Source organism: Penicillium expansum, assembly GCF_000769745.1.
Source record: "Penicillium expansum strain MD-8 chromosome Unknown contig111, whole genome shotgun sequence".
In the NCBI taxonomy this organism is placed as follows: Eukaryota; Fungi; Ascomycota; class Eurotiomycetes; order Eurotiales; family Aspergillaceae; genus Penicillium; species Penicillium expansum.
In genome coordinates this window covers 55,275-72,427 of record NW_015971485.1, presented here as the reverse complement: position 1 = coordinate 72,427, position 17,153 = coordinate 55,275, and the positions used below count along the sequence as shown (strand labels likewise).

The window sequence follows — 17,153 nt, the reverse complement described above, 5'->3', positions numbered from 1 at the left end:
AAACGAAAAGGAATGAGGGGCACATAAGAGTAACTAGAAACCAAAAAAAAGGAGGGGAATGGGGGAATGTACAAAGTAAGACGGTAAAATGGGGTGGCGGCTGGGGGGAAAAAAGGGCCAAGTCCTACCCCCCAACCACACAAAATCCCCGAGGCACATTGCCGCCCCGAACGTCCTGATTGATCCATCCGGCCTCAACTTCTTTTCTTTTCCGCTTTACACTTCGCCACCGCATCCATCCCCATTAACAACATGGCTATCAGTGAAATTGTCGCCGATGAGTCACTCTTACCAGTGCTTCAGACTAGCGCCGAGACGCTGGTCCAGTGTCAGCACCTTCTCACCATTCTAAACCCCGATACTCTGCCCAACGATGGCGCCAAGCTCCGAGAATTATCTTTAGCCGCATCTAAGCAACAGAAGCTCCTATTCGCACTGTTGGCCCAACTCCGCGGGCAGAATCGGGATGCCATCTTCCGCGTGCGCGATACCAAGCACTCAACTGCAGAGGCCCGACAAGAAATCGACCGGCTGCATCTTCAACTCCAGAACCTGTACTATGAGCAGAAGCATCTGACAGGTGAAATTGCGGCTTGCGAGGCCTACGAGTACGTGGATCTGACTTCCTACTCATACCACTCTCATTTCCCCGTGGCAAAGAACTGACATATTTACTGTAGTCACAAATACCTATCCCTCCCTTTGATCTCGGTCGATGAATTCTTGGAGCTTCACCCCGAACATCGCGAGTCCAGCGAACATGACCTCATGATCGCCCGCATTGAGCATGAGCATGCTGAACGAGAGAAGCTGGAGCAAGCGCGACAAGAGCTTTTGAAGCGCAAGCAGGGCTTGATCGCAGAGAACAAGAAAAGGAAGAATGACCTTGCCAATCTCGACCAAGATCTCGAAAAGTTCATTGATGTATGTTCCTACGCTTGTAGTAGTCTGCTATTGATGAGTTTGCTAATAAGTTTCATCACATTTAGGCTGCCAAGCCCATTCAAAAGATCTTCGAGAAGGAATACTAGACATTGCATGTGGAGGTACAGCGGTGGAGCCCTGGCCTTTTGACTGCTACATTGGATCGGCGTTTCTGGTCAATATACCCTTGTTTTTTTGTGATTTCAAAGTACTTCGAGTCGATAATGACATCCTGGACCCCTTTGGGTCTCTGCTTCTGTGGTCCCTCTTTGCAAAAGCCTAGATTGGATGCGAATTCCGTATCTACGAGCCGTAAAGTGCAAAAGTAGCACCTTAAACTAATTAAATAAGAGATCATGAAACTGCAAATTCAGATCCAAAAATATTATCCATCCCAATGCTACCGCATATGGAGTATAGTCCGGTTGATAGTGTTGCTCCATGGGCCACTTAGGTGGTCCCTGGCTTCTCCGCCCGGCTATCAACTTCCCCAAATCAACAATCAACTGGATAAACACTTACTCCTTTGTTGCTCTGATTCAGAGCACAAAGCATGTCCCGACCATGACGACTAAAACAGGAGACCAGGAGTCTCCTCAGGATTCAGCCTCTCAAGTCGACCAACCTAGCGTCAACCGCGCTCCGCCCCCAGAAACCCCGGCCGCCCTCCAAACGCGATTTCGAGTGATAGCAGCATTTTGGGCCGTAATCATATTCTTTGGATTTCCGATATGGTGGAAGACAACATCGATCTACCGGGCATCTCTCCCCATCGCGGAGATGGTGGATTGGGCTGATGGCAAGGTACGGCTTGCGGAATCGCGGCTTTGGGGACTTGGTAGATGCTAATAATGTATTGCCAGGCGTGCCGACCAGTCTTCCCTTTGGAAATTCACCTTGCGACACCGTCAATGCAATATTTTGAGGCACAACATCTCCTCCGCACGACGCAGCATACTCTTGATGATCTCAACGAGTTCGCAGCTCATCACCTTCGGCTTAAGTTGACCAACGGTAGCACGACGGCAGTCCATAATGGCGAAGACAACCTCGAAAGTGTCAAATATCCTGCGGAAGAGACAGCGGATATTGCATTGACCGTCCGATTACTGCCCCAGGATGACCTAGCAGGTCCTCGGTCAGAGCTCCATGCAGCTACGACACAACTCGATATCTTCTACCCGCCGAGCCAGGTCCCTGTACCTTCCTCCTCCAACTCCCCCCTCTCGGCTTTCATTGCGGCAGAGCTTCAGCGATTGTATGGAGAGGAGAAGGCTACTATAGCGCACATCTTGTCTGGAAATACCGCGGGGCTTGACTCGACCTCACCACAACTCGCCGAAGATATCGACCGAAGACTGCGACGGTCGATGAAATACGCAGAAACCTACCACCTCTCATTTTCACTATTTACCCCCAGATCTGAACCTTCCTCGTGGGACATTGAGGCTGCGGTGAAAGAATATGTCTCCCCCCTCCTGCAGGCATTCTCTCCTATCAGTAATTTCACTGTCGACACGCAAGTACAGCTCTATGCAAACTTTGCACCCACTGCGCCGAAGCCTGAGTATGATGAATCCGAGGCGGCATGGACATTGAAGAAAGAAGGCCTAAGTGCCTTCGTCAATGCTGCCGAGTGGCCACTGAACCCGAGTATTGGCAACGGCCCGACGATCAATTTCATTCTCTATGTCCCAGACCCTTCGCAGTCTCCACTCATTGTCAAGGAGAACCGCGCCTCTAGCTGGATGGTCCCCCAATGGGGCGGAGTGTTCCTCCTTAACCCGCCGCTTTCCAATACCGAGCAGGGTGGCCCGTCCAATCCTGCTCATCTCTCCCAGGACTCTTTGGGTCCTGCATTCATGACATTCTCTCATCAACTCCTCACCCTCCTCGGTACTCCAAGCACCCCCGCCTCCCTTCCACTCCGTCTTCAGACGTCTATCCGCATTCGCGCGGCCAGCTTGTTGCTCTCCGCCTCATCAACAATGGGCTCACTTGCTCGTCTTACCGAGTCTTTACCTTCCATCCCTATCCCGGCAACCGTGGCTACTTCGGTCTCCACCACTCTCTCTCATTTGGGTGCCTCTTGTGCCCACTTGCGAGAAGGCCGTTTCGGCGCTGCGCTTGCCAGCGCTCGAGTCGCAGAGACAGAAGCTGAGCGCAGCTTCTTCGAAAAGAGTATGGTGGGTCAGGTCTATTTCCCAGATGAGCATAAGGTGGCAGTTTATCTGCCCCTGCTGGGACCAATTGGTGTCCCTCTTGTTGTTGGGTTGCTCAAAGAGCTCAAGAGAATTGCGGCTCGACGCAAGGCTAAGGGGGCAGCATCGTAGAGTAATCCAACCTCTCGACGTTTATGTATTTTAGGAGTTATATAATACACCCATTGAACCTTGAAAACTATTCTTCCTTCTGATGATCTATCTATGGGCGTCTTGCTACCTACCTGGATAGACATGACTCCTCTATAGCCATATGCCCAGTATACTGATCTTGCATAGAAAGCGGTACACAATATTTGAATTAGATGAAGGATTAATCAGGTAATCAGGTATCTAAATAGGTGAACCCCAACCCTCGAAACAAATGAAAAGCAAAACAAATTTGGATATCTTGATACACGGCCAATATGCCAGAATGACAAAGTGTCTAAGCCAATACGACTGAGCGCACAGCTCAACCAAACCTAACATAGGCCTCACATCCCCCCATTTATAAACGCACAGGATCCCGGAACGGATTTTCCCGAGAATCATCATTAGTCGGATAAGGTGCCTTGACCTTGGCGACATGAGGAACCGCAACAACCTGCATCAGGTCGTTAAACAGAGTATCCGGTTTATCGGCAGCACCAGGGTACGGCTCAGGCCCCAAAAAATTGCGAGACTGCGCAAACGATGGCTCAGGCGGTGAATACACCTTGATGCTTTCCGTACTCGGCTGACGCTGTCGTGGCGGGGTAAACGGCGCCGCAACCGGTGCCGGTGCCATAGGGTTTGGCATAGGGATAGGCGGTACATCATTGCCTAGCCCGGGGTTTTGTCTTGGATAACCGGAGAATAGACTCCGAACTCTGCTGCCGGTGCGGTGAATCATCGTGCGAGTCGAGCGTTCTCCTGTGGAAGAGCGCTTGACTCGTGGTGGGCTTCGGAGGAAGTCTGTGCGATAGGAGGTATCGTCTTGGGGGATTGGGTTTGATATGCACAATATTGCGCCGGAAGAAGAGCGTTGGGACCAATTAGGCCCGGCTTTGCCTTCTTGTATTTCACATTCGTCTTTTCGGGTACGTCGGAAACAGCAAGTTATTAAGAGGGCTGCGACGGCACCGAAAACGGCACCTGGGAAGAAGCCTGCTGCTATAGCCCCGGCTGGGAAGGAGGGACACGATGTTGATACATGTGGGCATGTCGTGGGGGTTGCAGACTTTTCTGATGAGGGAGATGCCACGGGTGTGATAGTTGCCAGGGGGGTTGCTGAGCTTTCCGTTGTCGATGATGATGATGCTGTGTTGATAGAGGAGCTGGATACAGATGGTGTTGCTGTGTTGGTGGAAGAGCTAGAGCTAGAGCTAGATGCAGATGTAGATGATGTGGTGCTGGCAGAGGAGCTGGATACAGATGCTGTTGCAGTTGTGGAGGTTTTTTGGTTCAGAGAACAAGTGTTGCCTTGGCAGGTGTAGCCAAACGGGCAGCACAAATCACCGCATTTGGGAAGACTGTCACCCAGACGAGTTGTCTTGATGACGCTCGAGGGGTAGGCAGTGGCATTCTGCTGCTGTATATCACATGTAATCGGCGAGATGTAGTCACAGTCTTGGCCGGCGGGACAGCAGATGGAGGAGCTGCCCTGATCTAGACTTATACAGGTGGACCCTGAAGAACATGACGAGGAGCACGCATCTGAGCTTCTTGGGAGAAGATCGAAAGAGTTATATGCTTGTCCTGGTCGGATGCTGGCCATCAGAGTCAAGAGCAACAGAATGGATGGTCGTGACCTCGTCATACTAGCAGTGCGCATATAGGCCGAGAAAGATAGAAGTGTCTGACGATAGAATTCAAAAAAGTCTCGCCGGAAGATATAGACTGATAGCGTGTTTGACAGAATCTTCAGGTATAACGCAAGCTAAGTCGCAAGTAGAAAGATCAACACTTGAGGAAACTTTGACAGAGATAGATTGCAAAGAGCTAAAAGACAAGGGCATTGACTTTCGTCTGAAACAAAAAGAAATCAGTCAAAGAACCAGTATATGTCATACTTGAAAGAAACTTGGGCACTGCCATCCTTTAGGTCTTGCAGACAAAGAGTACTTGCACGCGCCGTGGTCCTAAAATAGGCACTGGGCTGTTTCAGGGTGAACCGCATGATTAAAATGGCAACGATGTGGGCGCTAACTCGAGTCTTTGTTGCAGGACTGCATCGGACTAGGAAATTGCAGAACGAGGATTGGATGAAGGCCAAAAGGTGCAGAAGAGTACACGGCGCTTAGAGATGAAGTAGATTTGGACGATGTGATTGGCTGTTGGGCCAGGGGTCTTACATAACCACACTAGTCCCGATCGGGCAGAACGTCGGGAGGGAAATTCTTCGACATCGAAGCTCTGTACGATTAACCCGACCATTCACAGTGCCGCTCGTCATGTTCAACCGATTCGCCAGGCCGCAAAGCGCTTTGCGCGCAGCCTCCTCTTTCTCCCCAGTGAGACTCACTTCCTCCGTCGCCCAATCCGCCTTGACTGACCGCGTTTTGTCCAGAAACCTACCTCCGCCTTCTCACGCTTCCAGACTCGGGCTATCCATCGCATTCCCCAATTGCAGCACGACGCCTACTATAAGGAGAATGGTGTTCCGGAGTTCATGTCGCCTGAGTCGTTCGACTTCTCCTGGACCCAATACCAGACTCTCCTCGTTAACAAACTCAATCTGTTGACACAAGGTGAGCCCGACACTCCGACCCTGTGGAACGATACATTGGTCCAATTCGGTCCCAATCGGATAATTGAGCAATGCGGCACACGGAAAGATGAATCTAACATTCGAATTCATTAGATACCGTCGACGCGGATGCCAAACCAGGAGAATTGCTGGTCAAATACTCCAAGCGTCCGGAGATGGCCTCGGTGTTCAACTATGCCTCAATGGCCCACAACAACCACTTTTTCTTCAACTGCCTGGTTAGTAGCGACATCAATCCCTCCGTATATGAAATTCAATCCTAACCAGCCTGCCCAATATAGTCCCCCACAGCCACCACCGTCCCCGAAAAGTTCGCCAAGGACATCGTCGACACCTGCTCCTCCGTCGAGTCCCTGAAGTTGGATTTCCTCGCCACAGCAAGCTCAATGTTCGGCCCCGGATTCGTCTGGCTCGCCAAGAACCTCGAGCGCGAAGGCATGATGCACATCTTCTGCACCTACAGCGCCGGTTCACCCTACCCGGCCGCTCACTCCCGGCGGCAACCCGTCGACATGGCCACCCACACCCCGGAGACCCAGCTGGGCAACCAGTTCGCCGGCTCGATGGGCGCCCACGCCCAGAACCAGAAGAGCCTCGCGCCCGGTGCCGTCGACGTGCAGCCCATTCTCTGTGTTAACACCTGGGAGCACGCGTGGATGATGGACTACGGTATTGCCGGCAAGGACGAGTATCTCGAGCGTTGGTGGGATCGGATTAACTGGGATGTGGTCTTCGACAACTACAATGCTGTTGGTTCGATGAAGAACTCGCGCAGCTCCTTCAACCGCAATCGGAGTATGAGCATGCTTTAAGTTGAAATCATTTCTGTGTCTGGATAATCTGTATTATATACTATCATGTTTTATTTTTTTTTGGTCTTCATTGCTCATTCTCACAGGCTTCTGATTGAGCATGTACAGCGATCCATCCAATAGAATCAAATTGGCGATGCTCTCTATCTCCCTTCTGCTGTCAAGAGTTGAGAAGGTGCAAGTTTAACAAGTAGTCCTATGTAGTTGCCATACATGCAATTTATGCCCACAAAACTCCACTAATGTACAATCTAGTCTACAATCGACACCTCTATCACTGCCCTTTCCCCTCAACCTCCCGAATCCGCTTCTCAAAAGCCTCAATCATAACCCCAGCCATCTGCCCCTCAACAGCACTCATAAGAGTAGCATGCATCTGCGAACGAAACTCAAACCGCACCTCCAAATTGACCTTAGTCAACGGCGCACCCTGCGCGCCAGGCGAAAGCGGCACCAGCTCCCACCTCGTAGTCAGGTACTCGAAGAGGCCCTCATTCGCGCCGGGGAAGAACCCGCTCAGCCCGGACGAAGAAGAGCTCTTACCAGCCTGGCCATCTTGCCCCTCTTTACCATAGTTCGCCCCGCTCTTAGCCTCCACAGTCAGCTTCTCTACGTCGCAGATCACGCGCGACGTGAACGTCTCGCTGAGCGGGCCGTAGCCGACTGTCAGGAACGCTTGTGTTGGGTACCCTGTTTCCGGATCCCGTGCTGTCACGGTCGAGGCGGTGAGGAAGGGGAGGAATTGGCTGTAGGATTCGACTGAGGAGATCACTTTGTATAGCAGGGTTGGGTTGAAGGGGAGGTTGCGGGTAGCGGTTAGGACGCGGTGTGGGGAGTTGTTGCTGTTATTGCTGTTGGGGAGGAAGGAGGATAGATCGGGTAGTCCGAATGCTCGTGTCGTGGTTTTGGGGCCATTGTTTGGGAGGAGAGGTCGGCGCAGACTTGGTCGTTGTGTTGTGTTCATTGTCCGTGTGCTTGTCTTGAGTTGGTGGGAGACTGGGCACACATTCTGGCGCTGGGAGGGTAAAATTGTGCGACTTGGAAGTCGCAAGGTGCGGAAGGGTCGCATTGAGGAGGGTGATATTATAAAGATAAAAGATATACAAGGTTGGTTCTTGGGGTGTAGTGGTTCTTGGTAGACAAGAAAAACGGTCCGGTTCCGCGGAGCGGGATCTGCGCCTCGGCAGGATTTAGTGGGTAGCCAGGTGCATACTCTCTCTGCATTCGGTTGATGGGATTTGTACCCCGTAAACATTTCTTTTTCTAAAAAAAAAGGTACTAGCTTTACAAGGCGTGCATATTGACAAAACATATATTCCTAGGTCTTGTTCATCAATTGATCTGGTTCAACATTGCAAGGGCCTTGGTGTATAGTATCTCGAGATCTCCGATCAACAATGTACAAGAGAAACACAGAGTATGTTCATAACATTGAATATATATATAAAGTTCGGCCTCGTCACTGTTGGTCGCTCTGATGATCCATCGGTGATATACCAGGAGGATACGCACCAAAATCGTATGCCGCAGTCGCTGAAGCATCGGAGAACCAGGTGTTGTTATCGGTGGCCATTTGGCCTCCTGAGATGTGACTGTCGTACAGATTCTAGAAATGAAAGATTAGTTACGGTTGTGATAAGCATCCATGCATGTAGCTAGGGCTCTTACCCAGTCGAATTGAGCGGGTATATCAAGCATGTCTTCAATGACCCCCAGGGAGTTGTATGGTGACGTCTGGTCGGGGCTGGGTATTGTGGGCTGCAAGCCACCAATGTTGGGTATGTATGTTGAGTATTTTTGACCAAATGCTGCTGCTGCATCGGTGGATTTAGTTGAGATATCATCTGGGAACCTTGTTAGCGCGATTTTGTGAAAAGACAAAAGTTTGCTTACCATTCATCGGCGCCATTGATTGCCTAGCAGTCGAAGTGGAATATTGAAAGCCGCCTTTCTTCACCCGTTTGAGCATGATATTCAAAGCATTTACTGCTCGCTGAGTATCTACAGACCGATAACGGGAGTCCATGAATATGCGATGGGTACTCTCCAGAAGAAGCAAGAAGTCTGCTCGTTCTTGGGGTTTAAGACGTGCAGCATCACCACGATCTGCATCCTGGGACAGCTCAAGGCAGAGAATCATTGCTGAGAGCAAAAATGAATTTTGGAGGGAGTTGAGGAAGTATCGCTCTGCGTGCAACTGACCACCGGGCATGAACTCGGCCCAGACCTCTGTGTAGTATCGAAGCGCATCCCGAGCTCCGGTCAGGCAGACTGATCGCGAGTAAGCAAATTTGGGATTGGTCTCAGCGATATATCGACGATGTAGGACAAGACGGGCTGTTTGATACAGGAACTCCAAAGCGAAGCGCCGCATGGTCATCTCTGCTGGGTCTGCGATACACTGCGTCATCGGTCGAATTTTCAAGGAAGAGGGTACCATATCATGCGCGGTCTCCAAACGACGGTCAATTTCCAAGGTCTCATCGTAGGATGCGTGCTCTCGAGAGAATGCTAGGTCTGTTATATGACCAAAGACACTCATAATGCGAGATTTGGACCTTGTGTACGAGCAATCTGTTCCTTCACTCATTGGCCTGCCGGGTGGCAATTGAACGGAAATCTCGTCGAAGTCGGTGTCCAACAAGTTCGAGGGTAACTCTGTGTCATATTGCCAAGGCTGGATTGTTCGAGGGACACCGGCTTGGAAGGAGGTCAAAGTGTCGAGCTGAACAAGCAAGGCCCAGAGACGCCGGCGCATTTCCCCATCCAAGGCAGATAGCATTGGGTAATGACGTGGATCACGATGATAACCCATACGCATCGTCAGGCGAATTGTCATCCCGAGCAAATAGGACATTCCAATATGCGTATCCTGATTCCGGTAGAATTCAGTGATTGAGTAAAGGAATAATGCTTCTCCCTTGTATCGCCCTGGGGTAATGTAGTTCGCTTGGATAAGACACTGCGAGGCCCTTTTCCGGAATATGGCCCATGTTGTATTAGGGGCCGCCATGCTAGAATGCAACGGCTCTGAGCTTCGATGATATAGAGAAATAGACAAAGCCATAATCGAGTACAAGAGAGAAATCCAAGTAAATGATTTATCAGCCGGGCGCAGCCAGAACTCCTCGTACTCTTTCTGAAACGTGGGAACATGGATTGTCACTGTTAGGATATCAGTACTCAGAGCCAATTATTTTTTCTTAAGGAATCTCATACCTCGTGCCGGTTCAGACGTCTTGAGGAATCGAGAGACGAGGCGATCAGCTATCGGCCGTGGAGGAATGTCCATAAGCATCTCCTCTTTGCTCACTGGACGACCATGACCAAGCAGCAAAACTGGCGACGAGTCATCATACGGGTCAATATCGACGCCTTCATTGTCGGAATCTTCTCCATCCTCGTCTAAATATTCTTTCATATCATTAATCTTCAGGTTTGAGAACCCGTCAGTACAATCATCTCAGAGCGTAGAAATGACCAGATCAAGACGGACCTCTTCTAGAATAGCGCGCCAATTCGCACCGTCAATATAACTAGTTCCATCATCTTTGACGAATAGCTTGCCCGTGTCAGCCGGAGTCAACGCCGCATCAGGATCAGGAATTCCTGGTGAACGCGTCGCGCTAGCATCCCGATTCTCTGATTGCACCGCATTAAAGTCGATATCTGGATCAGACTTCTGCTTCTGTGCAAGAGACATCACTAGATTCTCTAGATGGTGCAAGCGGTCCTGGACTAAAGTCGGGCTTGCGCGCCCATGTTGGGCTTTGCCTCGTGGTCCGCGCCCGACATAGGTGCATGATGTGGCCTTGCCACTCTTCTTGCAATTAGCGCAAGGGTGGTTACGGCAACATTTCAATCTATAGTCGATTAGTAGCTGTAGATATGCAGGTATGTACGTCATGCGTTGAACCTACTTTCGATACCTGCACGCTGTGCACGAAAATTGCACTCGTGTTCGCTTTTTGGGGGAGGATGTCTCCGCTGCAGGGTCCAGAGGTCCATCCATTATAATTTAGGGTTATTATGGTGATTGCAATCGGCAAATGATGAGGATGATGCCCAGGAACTAGGAATATTCCAGGTAGAAAAGGAAAAAAGAAGTGGACTCCCTAGCTCGTGGGGGGCTACACGCCCCGCTAACCCGTAACTAGACCAAGCTTTGTGTACTTTGTTTCTATCAAGAATAGCCCTCACGGACTACATCGGTTTTGTATCTAGTCATTGTTTATTTATGCAGTCCATATTTAATGGATCTTGGCCTTCATGGCGACTACTCCTCCAGGTCCAATAATCTGCACATTTGTTTCCTCGCCTTCCTCAAGCACAATGCGGTACTCATCCCCGGCATATAATGGACTCGTGGCCCGGTAAGATATGCGCTCAGGAACAACCAAGGTAGAATCCGTGATATTCTGACGAGTGTCACGCCAAAGATCCAGAATGGAGATCAGATTCAACGGACCATGTACTACGATATCCTTGTGTCCTTCTACATCCCGCGCCCAGGGCAGTGAGTAGTGAATCTTATGAGGGTTGAAAGTCAGAGCAGAGAAGCGGAATAGCGTCACGGGTGTTTGCACCAGGGTCCGCGTATGAGTATTGCCCTCGGTGGATATGACGGATGAGGTAGGATTTGGGGCCGCAATATGGGATGTCGAAGATGAGGAAGGGGCGCTAGATGGCGTTGAGGCAGATGGAATAGGTAAGGCTTTACGGAACACCCAATTGCTATATGAATGTTGTTGTCAGTACTTTGGTTTGCGATGTTCTTGAAAAGGAAACCCGGACCGTCTGTCGATAATTGACACGCCGTGCTCGTTGGAGAATTCTTTCTCAATTCCAACAACAATCATGTCCTCGCCAGTCTTTTTCACTACCTTGGACTCCGCGCTAAGTACCCGTGTTGTCTCCTGCACTTGCTGTCCTACCCGTAGCAAATTGGGTTTCCCATTCACACGGGGCCACAGCACCTCGCCGCCTGCCCACATGCGCCGTGTGAAGGGCACGTCAGGATTGTATGATGCATCGGTCCCATCCGCCCCAAGTTCACTTTCCAAGAACGCGGGTGTGAAATATGCGAGGTGGTAACCCGGCGGCACGGGTACTGTGGATTGCGGGGCGGAAGCACCATTGGACAGGGAGGGGGCACCGGGGAAGAGAGTCGGGCGATTGAGTGTGAGGGTGAGAAGCTGGAGCTGATTTGCATCTATCGTTTGCGTACGGGTTTGTGGCCCCAGGGATTGGAAACGCGACAAGAAGGCCGAGGCTACCGAGGAAGCATCTGAGCGGAGACGCTGAGAGATAGTGAAACTGCGAATTGCGACCGGTCGGGTTCGCGCCAGTACACGGGGGCGAAGATGTGTGAGTAATGACAAACTCGAAGACATGATGGGCTAAGGAGAGTAGTAAAAACAAAAGTAGAGAAGAAAAAGAAAAAAGAGAAAGAAAAAATGTCGCGGGGATCTCCAAATACATGCGGGGAAGCCGATTTGCGTCCCAAGTCGGCTTTATACATCTCACTATGCAGCCCGGGCTTGCTATTGGATAACCTAGGTGACTTGTTTTTATATACTCTTTTTTTCTAATTTTGAGTAGAAGACAGTCGCATTTTGATTTTGAGTTGCTAAGTAGCATAATCCCATACCCTTTTACCTATGGCAACTACAAAAGTAGTCGGCCAACCTCTGTCATCGACGACGTTGACTCTGATTTATCTAGCTCAAGATGATGTTAGGGACATTAGATTTAACATAACACTTTGATATCCTTTTTGAATGTCTATTATAGATGTCTTCATATATGTCTTTATAGATGTCTTTCATCGGATATAGCACTTGCCCCGAGTTTTTGTCATTGTTGATTTTGATAACAGGATGGTGCCAAGAGTCCCATGCATAACTATTAACTGTTTTGTATAAGAACCCTATACCAAAATGAATCCGGAACTCGGAACTCCGAGCATATGGAAAGTGATAGATGTCCTATTTCCCCGGGTGCTTCGGGAGTGACGCCGTGATTGATAATCCATAAATCACACGGGTAAGAGTTTGGTAGAACAATGCCGATTTTTATAGACATTTTGATTATAAAGCTCCCTCCGGTAAGGGACCTCCAGGAATATCCATAGAATATAAATACCCCGTCAATGTTGTTTTAGATATTTAAATTTCCCATCCTCTCATTCTTCAATATCTTCAACTATCTATCATGGCTGGCATCAAAATCATCTGGGGCGCAGGCTCCATCATGGATGAAGTCTCATACCCGACTCTTGAGTCTATCAACGAGGTCTTCGATATTCTGCAAGCCAAAGGCATCACGACCCTCGATACTGCCAAGATCTACAACAACTCCGAGGAGCAATTGGGAAAGCTTCATGCCGAGTCCCGTTTTACCATTGATTCGAAATATCCTGGCGGGTTTTCACCCGAGCCTTCCACCCCGGAGTCTTTTAATACAATCTTGAACGAGAGTCTAGCCCATCTTCAAACCAATCAAGTGAGCTCTTCATAATCTAATACTATAAAGTCCTCATCCCTAATACCATTCCTAGCTTGATGTCTACTATATGCACGCCCCCGAACGCAGAAGCTCAACAGAAGCACTACTTGCTAGTATCAACTCTGCATACCAGGCTGGAAAGTTCAAGCGCTTTGGTTTGTCCAACTATCTGGCCGAGGAGGTCGAAGAGGTGGTCCGCATCTGCCGCGAAAAGAATTACGTCGTGCCGAGTGTCTACCAGGGCAACTACTCCGCCGTTGCACGCCGAGGAGAAACAGAGATCTTCCCCACGCTGCGGAAGCACAACATCTCCTTCTATGCTTATTCACCTATCGCGGGAGGATTCCTAACCAAGGATGTCGCGACGTTGGTCTCCGGCGGTAAGGGTCGATGGGATCCAAACTCGCCACTTGGTGGGATCTACAATGCGCTTTTCAATAAACCCGACATGCTGAAGGGCTTGGAACAGTGGGAGAAGATCTCTAAGGAGTCTGGTATCTCCAAGGCTGAGCTGGCATATCGGTGGGTGGCACATAACTCGACCCTCAAAGAAGAACTCGGAGATGGTTTGATCATTGGCTCGCGTAATGTTGAGCAGCTCAATCAGACGCTTGCTGCATTGAGCAAGGGTCCTCTGAGCGCGGAAATCGCAGAAAAGATTGAGGAGGTGTGGAAGATTGTCGAAGCTGATGCGCCTTTGGATACCTTCAACAGTTTCCCTCAGAACGACAAGGCTGCCTAAGGTCAAGAGAAGATAAGTGCGGATTATGCATATCTGCGCAATTGAGAGAAATCATTTGTAACCAACCTTCAATATACGTGTACCTTGAAAGAAAGAGAAACTCCCCGACTTTTTATAAATCTTCTAGAGTAAATTATAGAAATATTAAAAAAAGAAAAGTCGAGGCTTGAAAGAAGTTAAGTTGTGGGGGTGGGGTCATAGTGGGGCCATGGTGGATCAAAAGTTGTGAATAGCTTCACAAATCACCAAAAAAAGAAAGAAAAAAAAACGTGGCCCCTATATGATTTCTTTCTTCACACGACTAGGCTAGGGACAGTTTCCTCATTGTCTAGGACGCGCCTCGCTCAGTGTCTTTGAGGCATCAGGGAGCCCCCTTTTCAAGGTGGGGTTGGTGTACTCCCTGTCGTCAGCCCGTAACTCACAGTTCTTCAACCCGACCTAGCCGTGATTCGAACTCGCAACCTAACATCACCCTGCCCGGGGCGCTTCCCATCTGAGCCATGGGGGTTGAGGGGTTACTGTGTCTGAAGTGACAGTTCCATTTATACTCACTTTTTTGATGGTTCCTTCCTCAAACAGAGACCGAGGGATGCTCTTGCCTTGGGGCAGTTCCTTCCTTCCTAGCTCGGATCGGGTAGTACCTTCCAATACCTGCCATACTTGCCACACCTTCCTCATCTGATGTATTTCAGTATCCCAGTCTACATGGTAGGTTCTATTTTCGGGGCATCCCGAGGTCCACGTCATGGCATACTAACCTTTTTTTAGGTGACCTCGGGAGATGACTTGGATAATATCATATAAAATTATCTATAGTGCCTAGTTTCATATAACAAATTCCTCTATAGACCAACTATTCTTGTATGTCCTACGTGTAAACTCCAGTCCAGTGATATTAGGCCATCCCCAATGGGCGTACGTAAATCATTGAATTGAGGGCTGTGGGGGGTATCTTAAGGTAAACGAGTACAGGAAGAATGAAATAGCACCGAAAGAGGACACAGATATAATAGGGAAAGTCCAAGAAGACACAAAACCGAGATGAGTTCACGGAAAGCAGACGAATCAAAGTCGAACCTGACCACCAGTCAACCGTTCCCAGTCCCTCTTTCCAAAGGGAACATAGGTTTTATCCTGGAGCCAGTACAAACGGTCCTTCTTCGACACAAGAGCTGGATCCACGCCTTCAGTACGGAGAACATGCTTCTGTTGCTTGTTATTACCGGTCGACTGCGTCACAGGAGTGACCCGCAAGAACAGCGGAGCCGCAAACCGAGGTAGGTTCTTGAGAGTGTGTGCAGCCAGAGTATCAAGCACCTCGCGCGAGGGCTCCAGTGCGGAATCAGAAACGTTACCGCTTGCCATCTGCTGGTTGAAGAGAATAGCTGCACATCCGGCACGCCCATCATGATTGGGAAGAGTCACGCCGTAAACATTGGCTTCGTGCACTTCAGAATGCGCGCCCAGAACCTCGGCAACCTCGCTAGTGGATACATTCTCGCTCTTCCACCGGAAGGTATCACCGAGTCGATCCGAGAAGAACCAGCGGCCGTCTTTGTCCCATCGAACCATGTCGCCGGTCCGGAAATATGCATCGCCCTTCTTGAGTACATCACGGATAATCTTGCCTTCTGTCGCCTTCTTGTTTCCGAAGTAGCCCTGGAAATTGGCAGTGGGATCCGCTGCATCGATGGCGAAAAGCAACTCACCGGGATCACCCCGAGGGACGTTCTTGCAGAGACCAGTCTTGGGGTCACGCCACGGTTCCTCGGTCTCATGATCAACGTCCACAATAGCAGAGCCACGACCAAGAATAATATTTCCCAAAGCACCGTTCCGGCCGATGGCACCCGCAGAGAAGTCGTTCGACGAAACGTTCCATGCGCCCGCAGTGCCTTCAGTAGCGGCGTAGAACTCAGCGATTGTGGGAATGTTAAAGCGCTCTTTGAAGCGGTTCCAGATATCGGGACGCAGTCCATTCCCAAATGCCAGGCGGATATTGTGCTTCTTATCAAGGTCTTCGCCAGTGACCGGGTCAATTTCAGGTGCTACGCCCAATATATAACGTAATGTCTCGCCCACATATTGGATAATTGTCGCATCGTTCTCACGAGCCTCTTTGATAAAGTTGCGCGCAGAGAAACGGCGGCCAATAATCACGGTAGATCCGCCCATCAAGCAAGTTATAAAACCAAGCACTGAAGCAGAACTATGGTACAGAGGCATACACTAGTCAAGAGGTTAGCTTGGAGAGCAGCATTTGTAAATTTGGTAGGGCTTACCGTGAAGAACCTGTCAGAGGAGGTGATGTTCAACCAATTTTTAACGAACAAACTACCAGACCAGCACTTCTTCCAACTGACAATAGCAGGTTTGGGAAGCCCGGTGGTACCACTTGTGTAAATTAAAATAGCCATATCGCGAGGGATCAAGCCGCTGCGGACCTTGTCATCCTCTCGTGTAGGCTCCATCCCCAAAATTTGCGCTTCGACTTCTGGGGTATGGAACACGATCTCAACAGGCCCCTTGCCATCACGGAAGGTCGGGGATGTCAAAATTTCCTCCTGCTCCGCCGGGAAGCAGTGACGAACTTCTTCGTCAACCACCAAGAGCCTCGCCGTGGACGTCCGAATAGAGTGGGTAAGCGGCTTGCCAGATAGGTTGTAGTTAATAAACGCAGGAACTGCTCCAATACTCCAAAGTCCCAATAGCATGAATATGAAGGTGGAAGAGTTCATGAAGTCGATCGCGACGATCTCCTTGCGCTTGATGCCGTGAATGTTCTTAAACCACGCCCCGTAGCGAAGAACCGTGATGTAGGCTTCGTGGAACGTCGTTGTTTGTCCATTGTATACAATAAAATCGTTGCCTGCAGTTTTTGGATCGAGTGCATAGGATTCAAGTGTGTAAAAGAGGTTCAAGCGGTCGCCACGTTCTGCCACGCGGGATTTCACGGTCATTTTCAACAACCCCTTGAGAAGGCTCAAATCGTAGGAGACCGACCATCTTGCGTTGAGATATGCAAGTGTGGTGGCCGCGGCAGGGAGTGCAAGACTCAAGGGGATATCTGCGGAAAGAGACAGCTCGTTAGCCATGCATCCAGCCCCGCCGTATGGATAACCTACCGGGAAATGATGGCAGCGTCATTGAGATCAAGTAGATTGAAGGATCGCTCCCAAGTGAGTATGCTCGAGTATGATATTTGGGTGGAAAAT

At 49.8% G+C, this 17,153-nt stretch overlaps 10 protein-coding genes across 10 annotated transcripts; 4 read left to right on the top strand and 6 right to left on the bottom strand.

The window, feature by feature from the left end:
• Positions 1-252: 252 nt before the first annotated feature.
• PEX2_036850 (uncharacterized protein) lies at positions 253-1,031 on the top strand (the record flags this gene model as incomplete). The annotated part of the gene is made up of 3 exons (XM_016740960.1): positions 253-608; positions 681-924; positions 990-1,031. The coding sequence occupies 3 exons, from the start codon at positions 253-255 to the stop codon at positions 1,029-1,031; spliced, it is 642 nt and encodes a 213-aa protein (XP_016593721.1).
• Positions 1,032-1,488: 457 nt separating this feature from the next.
• PIG-S (GPI-anchored transamidase GPI17) lies at positions 1,489-3,257 on the top strand (the record flags this gene model as incomplete). Its single annotated transcript, XM_016740959.1, has 2 exons — positions 1,489-1,728; positions 1,788-3,257. 2 exons carry the CDS (start codon positions 1,489-1,491, stop codon positions 3,255-3,257), a joined length of 1,710 nt encoding a protein of 569 aa, XP_016593720.1.
• A 379-nt stretch (positions 3,258-3,636) lies between these two features.
• PEX2_036830 (uncharacterized protein) lies at positions 3,637-4,884 on the bottom strand (the record flags this gene model as incomplete). The annotated part of the gene is made up of 1 exon (XM_016740958.1): positions 3,637-4,884. One exon carries the CDS (start codon positions 4,882-4,884, stop codon positions 3,637-3,639), a length of 1,248 nt encoding a protein of 415 aa, XP_016593719.1.
• A 676-nt stretch (positions 4,885-5,560) lies between these two features.
• On the top strand, positions 5,561-6,689 carry sod4 (mitochondrial 37S ribosomal protein mS42; the record flags this gene model as incomplete). The annotated part of the gene is made up of 4 exons (XM_016740957.1): positions 5,561-5,620; positions 5,677-5,857; positions 5,971-6,095; positions 6,159-6,689. 4 exons carry the CDS (start codon positions 5,561-5,563, stop codon positions 6,687-6,689), a joined length of 897 nt encoding a protein of 298 aa, XP_016593718.1.
• Positions 6,690-6,963: 274 nt separating this feature from the next.
• On the bottom strand, positions 6,964-7,758 carry PEX2_036810 (ubiquinone-binding COQ10-like protein; the record flags this gene model as incomplete). Its single annotated transcript, XM_016740956.1, has 1 exon — positions 6,964-7,758. The coding sequence occupies one exon, from the start codon at positions 7,756-7,758 to the stop codon at positions 6,964-6,966; it is 795 nt and encodes a 264-aa protein (XP_016593717.1).
• A 390-nt stretch (positions 7,759-8,148) lies between these two features.
• On the bottom strand, positions 8,149-10,392 carry PEX2_036800 (putative C6 transcription factor; the record flags this gene model as incomplete). Its single annotated transcript, XM_016740955.1, has 5 exons — positions 8,149-8,295; positions 8,358-8,533; positions 8,583-9,854; positions 9,909-10,119; positions 10,186-10,392. 5 exons carry the CDS (start codon positions 10,390-10,392, stop codon positions 8,149-8,151), a joined length of 2,013 nt encoding a protein of 670 aa, XP_016593716.1.
• Positions 10,393-10,939: 547 nt separating this feature from the next.
• On the bottom strand, positions 10,940-12,082 carry PEX2_036790 (hydroxyacyl-thioester dehydratase HTD2; the record flags this gene model as incomplete). The annotated part of the gene is made up of 2 exons (XM_016740954.1): positions 10,940-11,423; positions 11,484-12,082. 2 exons carry the CDS (start codon positions 12,080-12,082, stop codon positions 10,940-10,942), a joined length of 1,083 nt encoding a protein of 360 aa, XP_016593715.1.
• An 820-nt stretch (positions 12,083-12,902) lies between these two features.
• On the top strand, positions 12,903-13,938 carry PEX2_036780 (aldo/keto reductase family protein; the record flags this gene model as incomplete). The annotated part of the gene is made up of 2 exons (XM_016740953.1): positions 12,903-13,193; positions 13,249-13,938. 2 exons carry the CDS (start codon positions 12,903-12,905, stop codon positions 13,936-13,938), a joined length of 981 nt encoding a protein of 326 aa, XP_016593714.1.
• A 468-nt stretch (positions 13,939-14,406) lies between these two features.
• On the bottom strand, positions 14,407-14,616 carry PEX2_036770 (uncharacterized protein; the record flags this gene model as incomplete). The annotated part of the gene is made up of 1 exon (XM_016740952.1): positions 14,407-14,616. One exon carries the CDS (start codon positions 14,614-14,616, stop codon positions 14,407-14,409), a length of 210 nt encoding a protein of 69 aa, XP_016593713.1.
• Positions 14,617-15,003: 387 nt separating this feature from the next.
• PEX2_036760 (uncharacterized protein) lies at positions 15,004-17,085 on the bottom strand (the record flags this gene model as incomplete). Its single annotated transcript, XM_016740951.1, has 3 exons — positions 15,004-16,167; positions 16,221-17,005; positions 17,064-17,085. The coding sequence occupies 3 exons, from the start codon at positions 17,083-17,085 to the stop codon at positions 15,004-15,006; spliced, it is 1,971 nt and encodes a 656-aa protein (XP_016593712.1).
• Between the last annotated feature and the right edge of the window lie 68 nt (positions 17,086-17,153).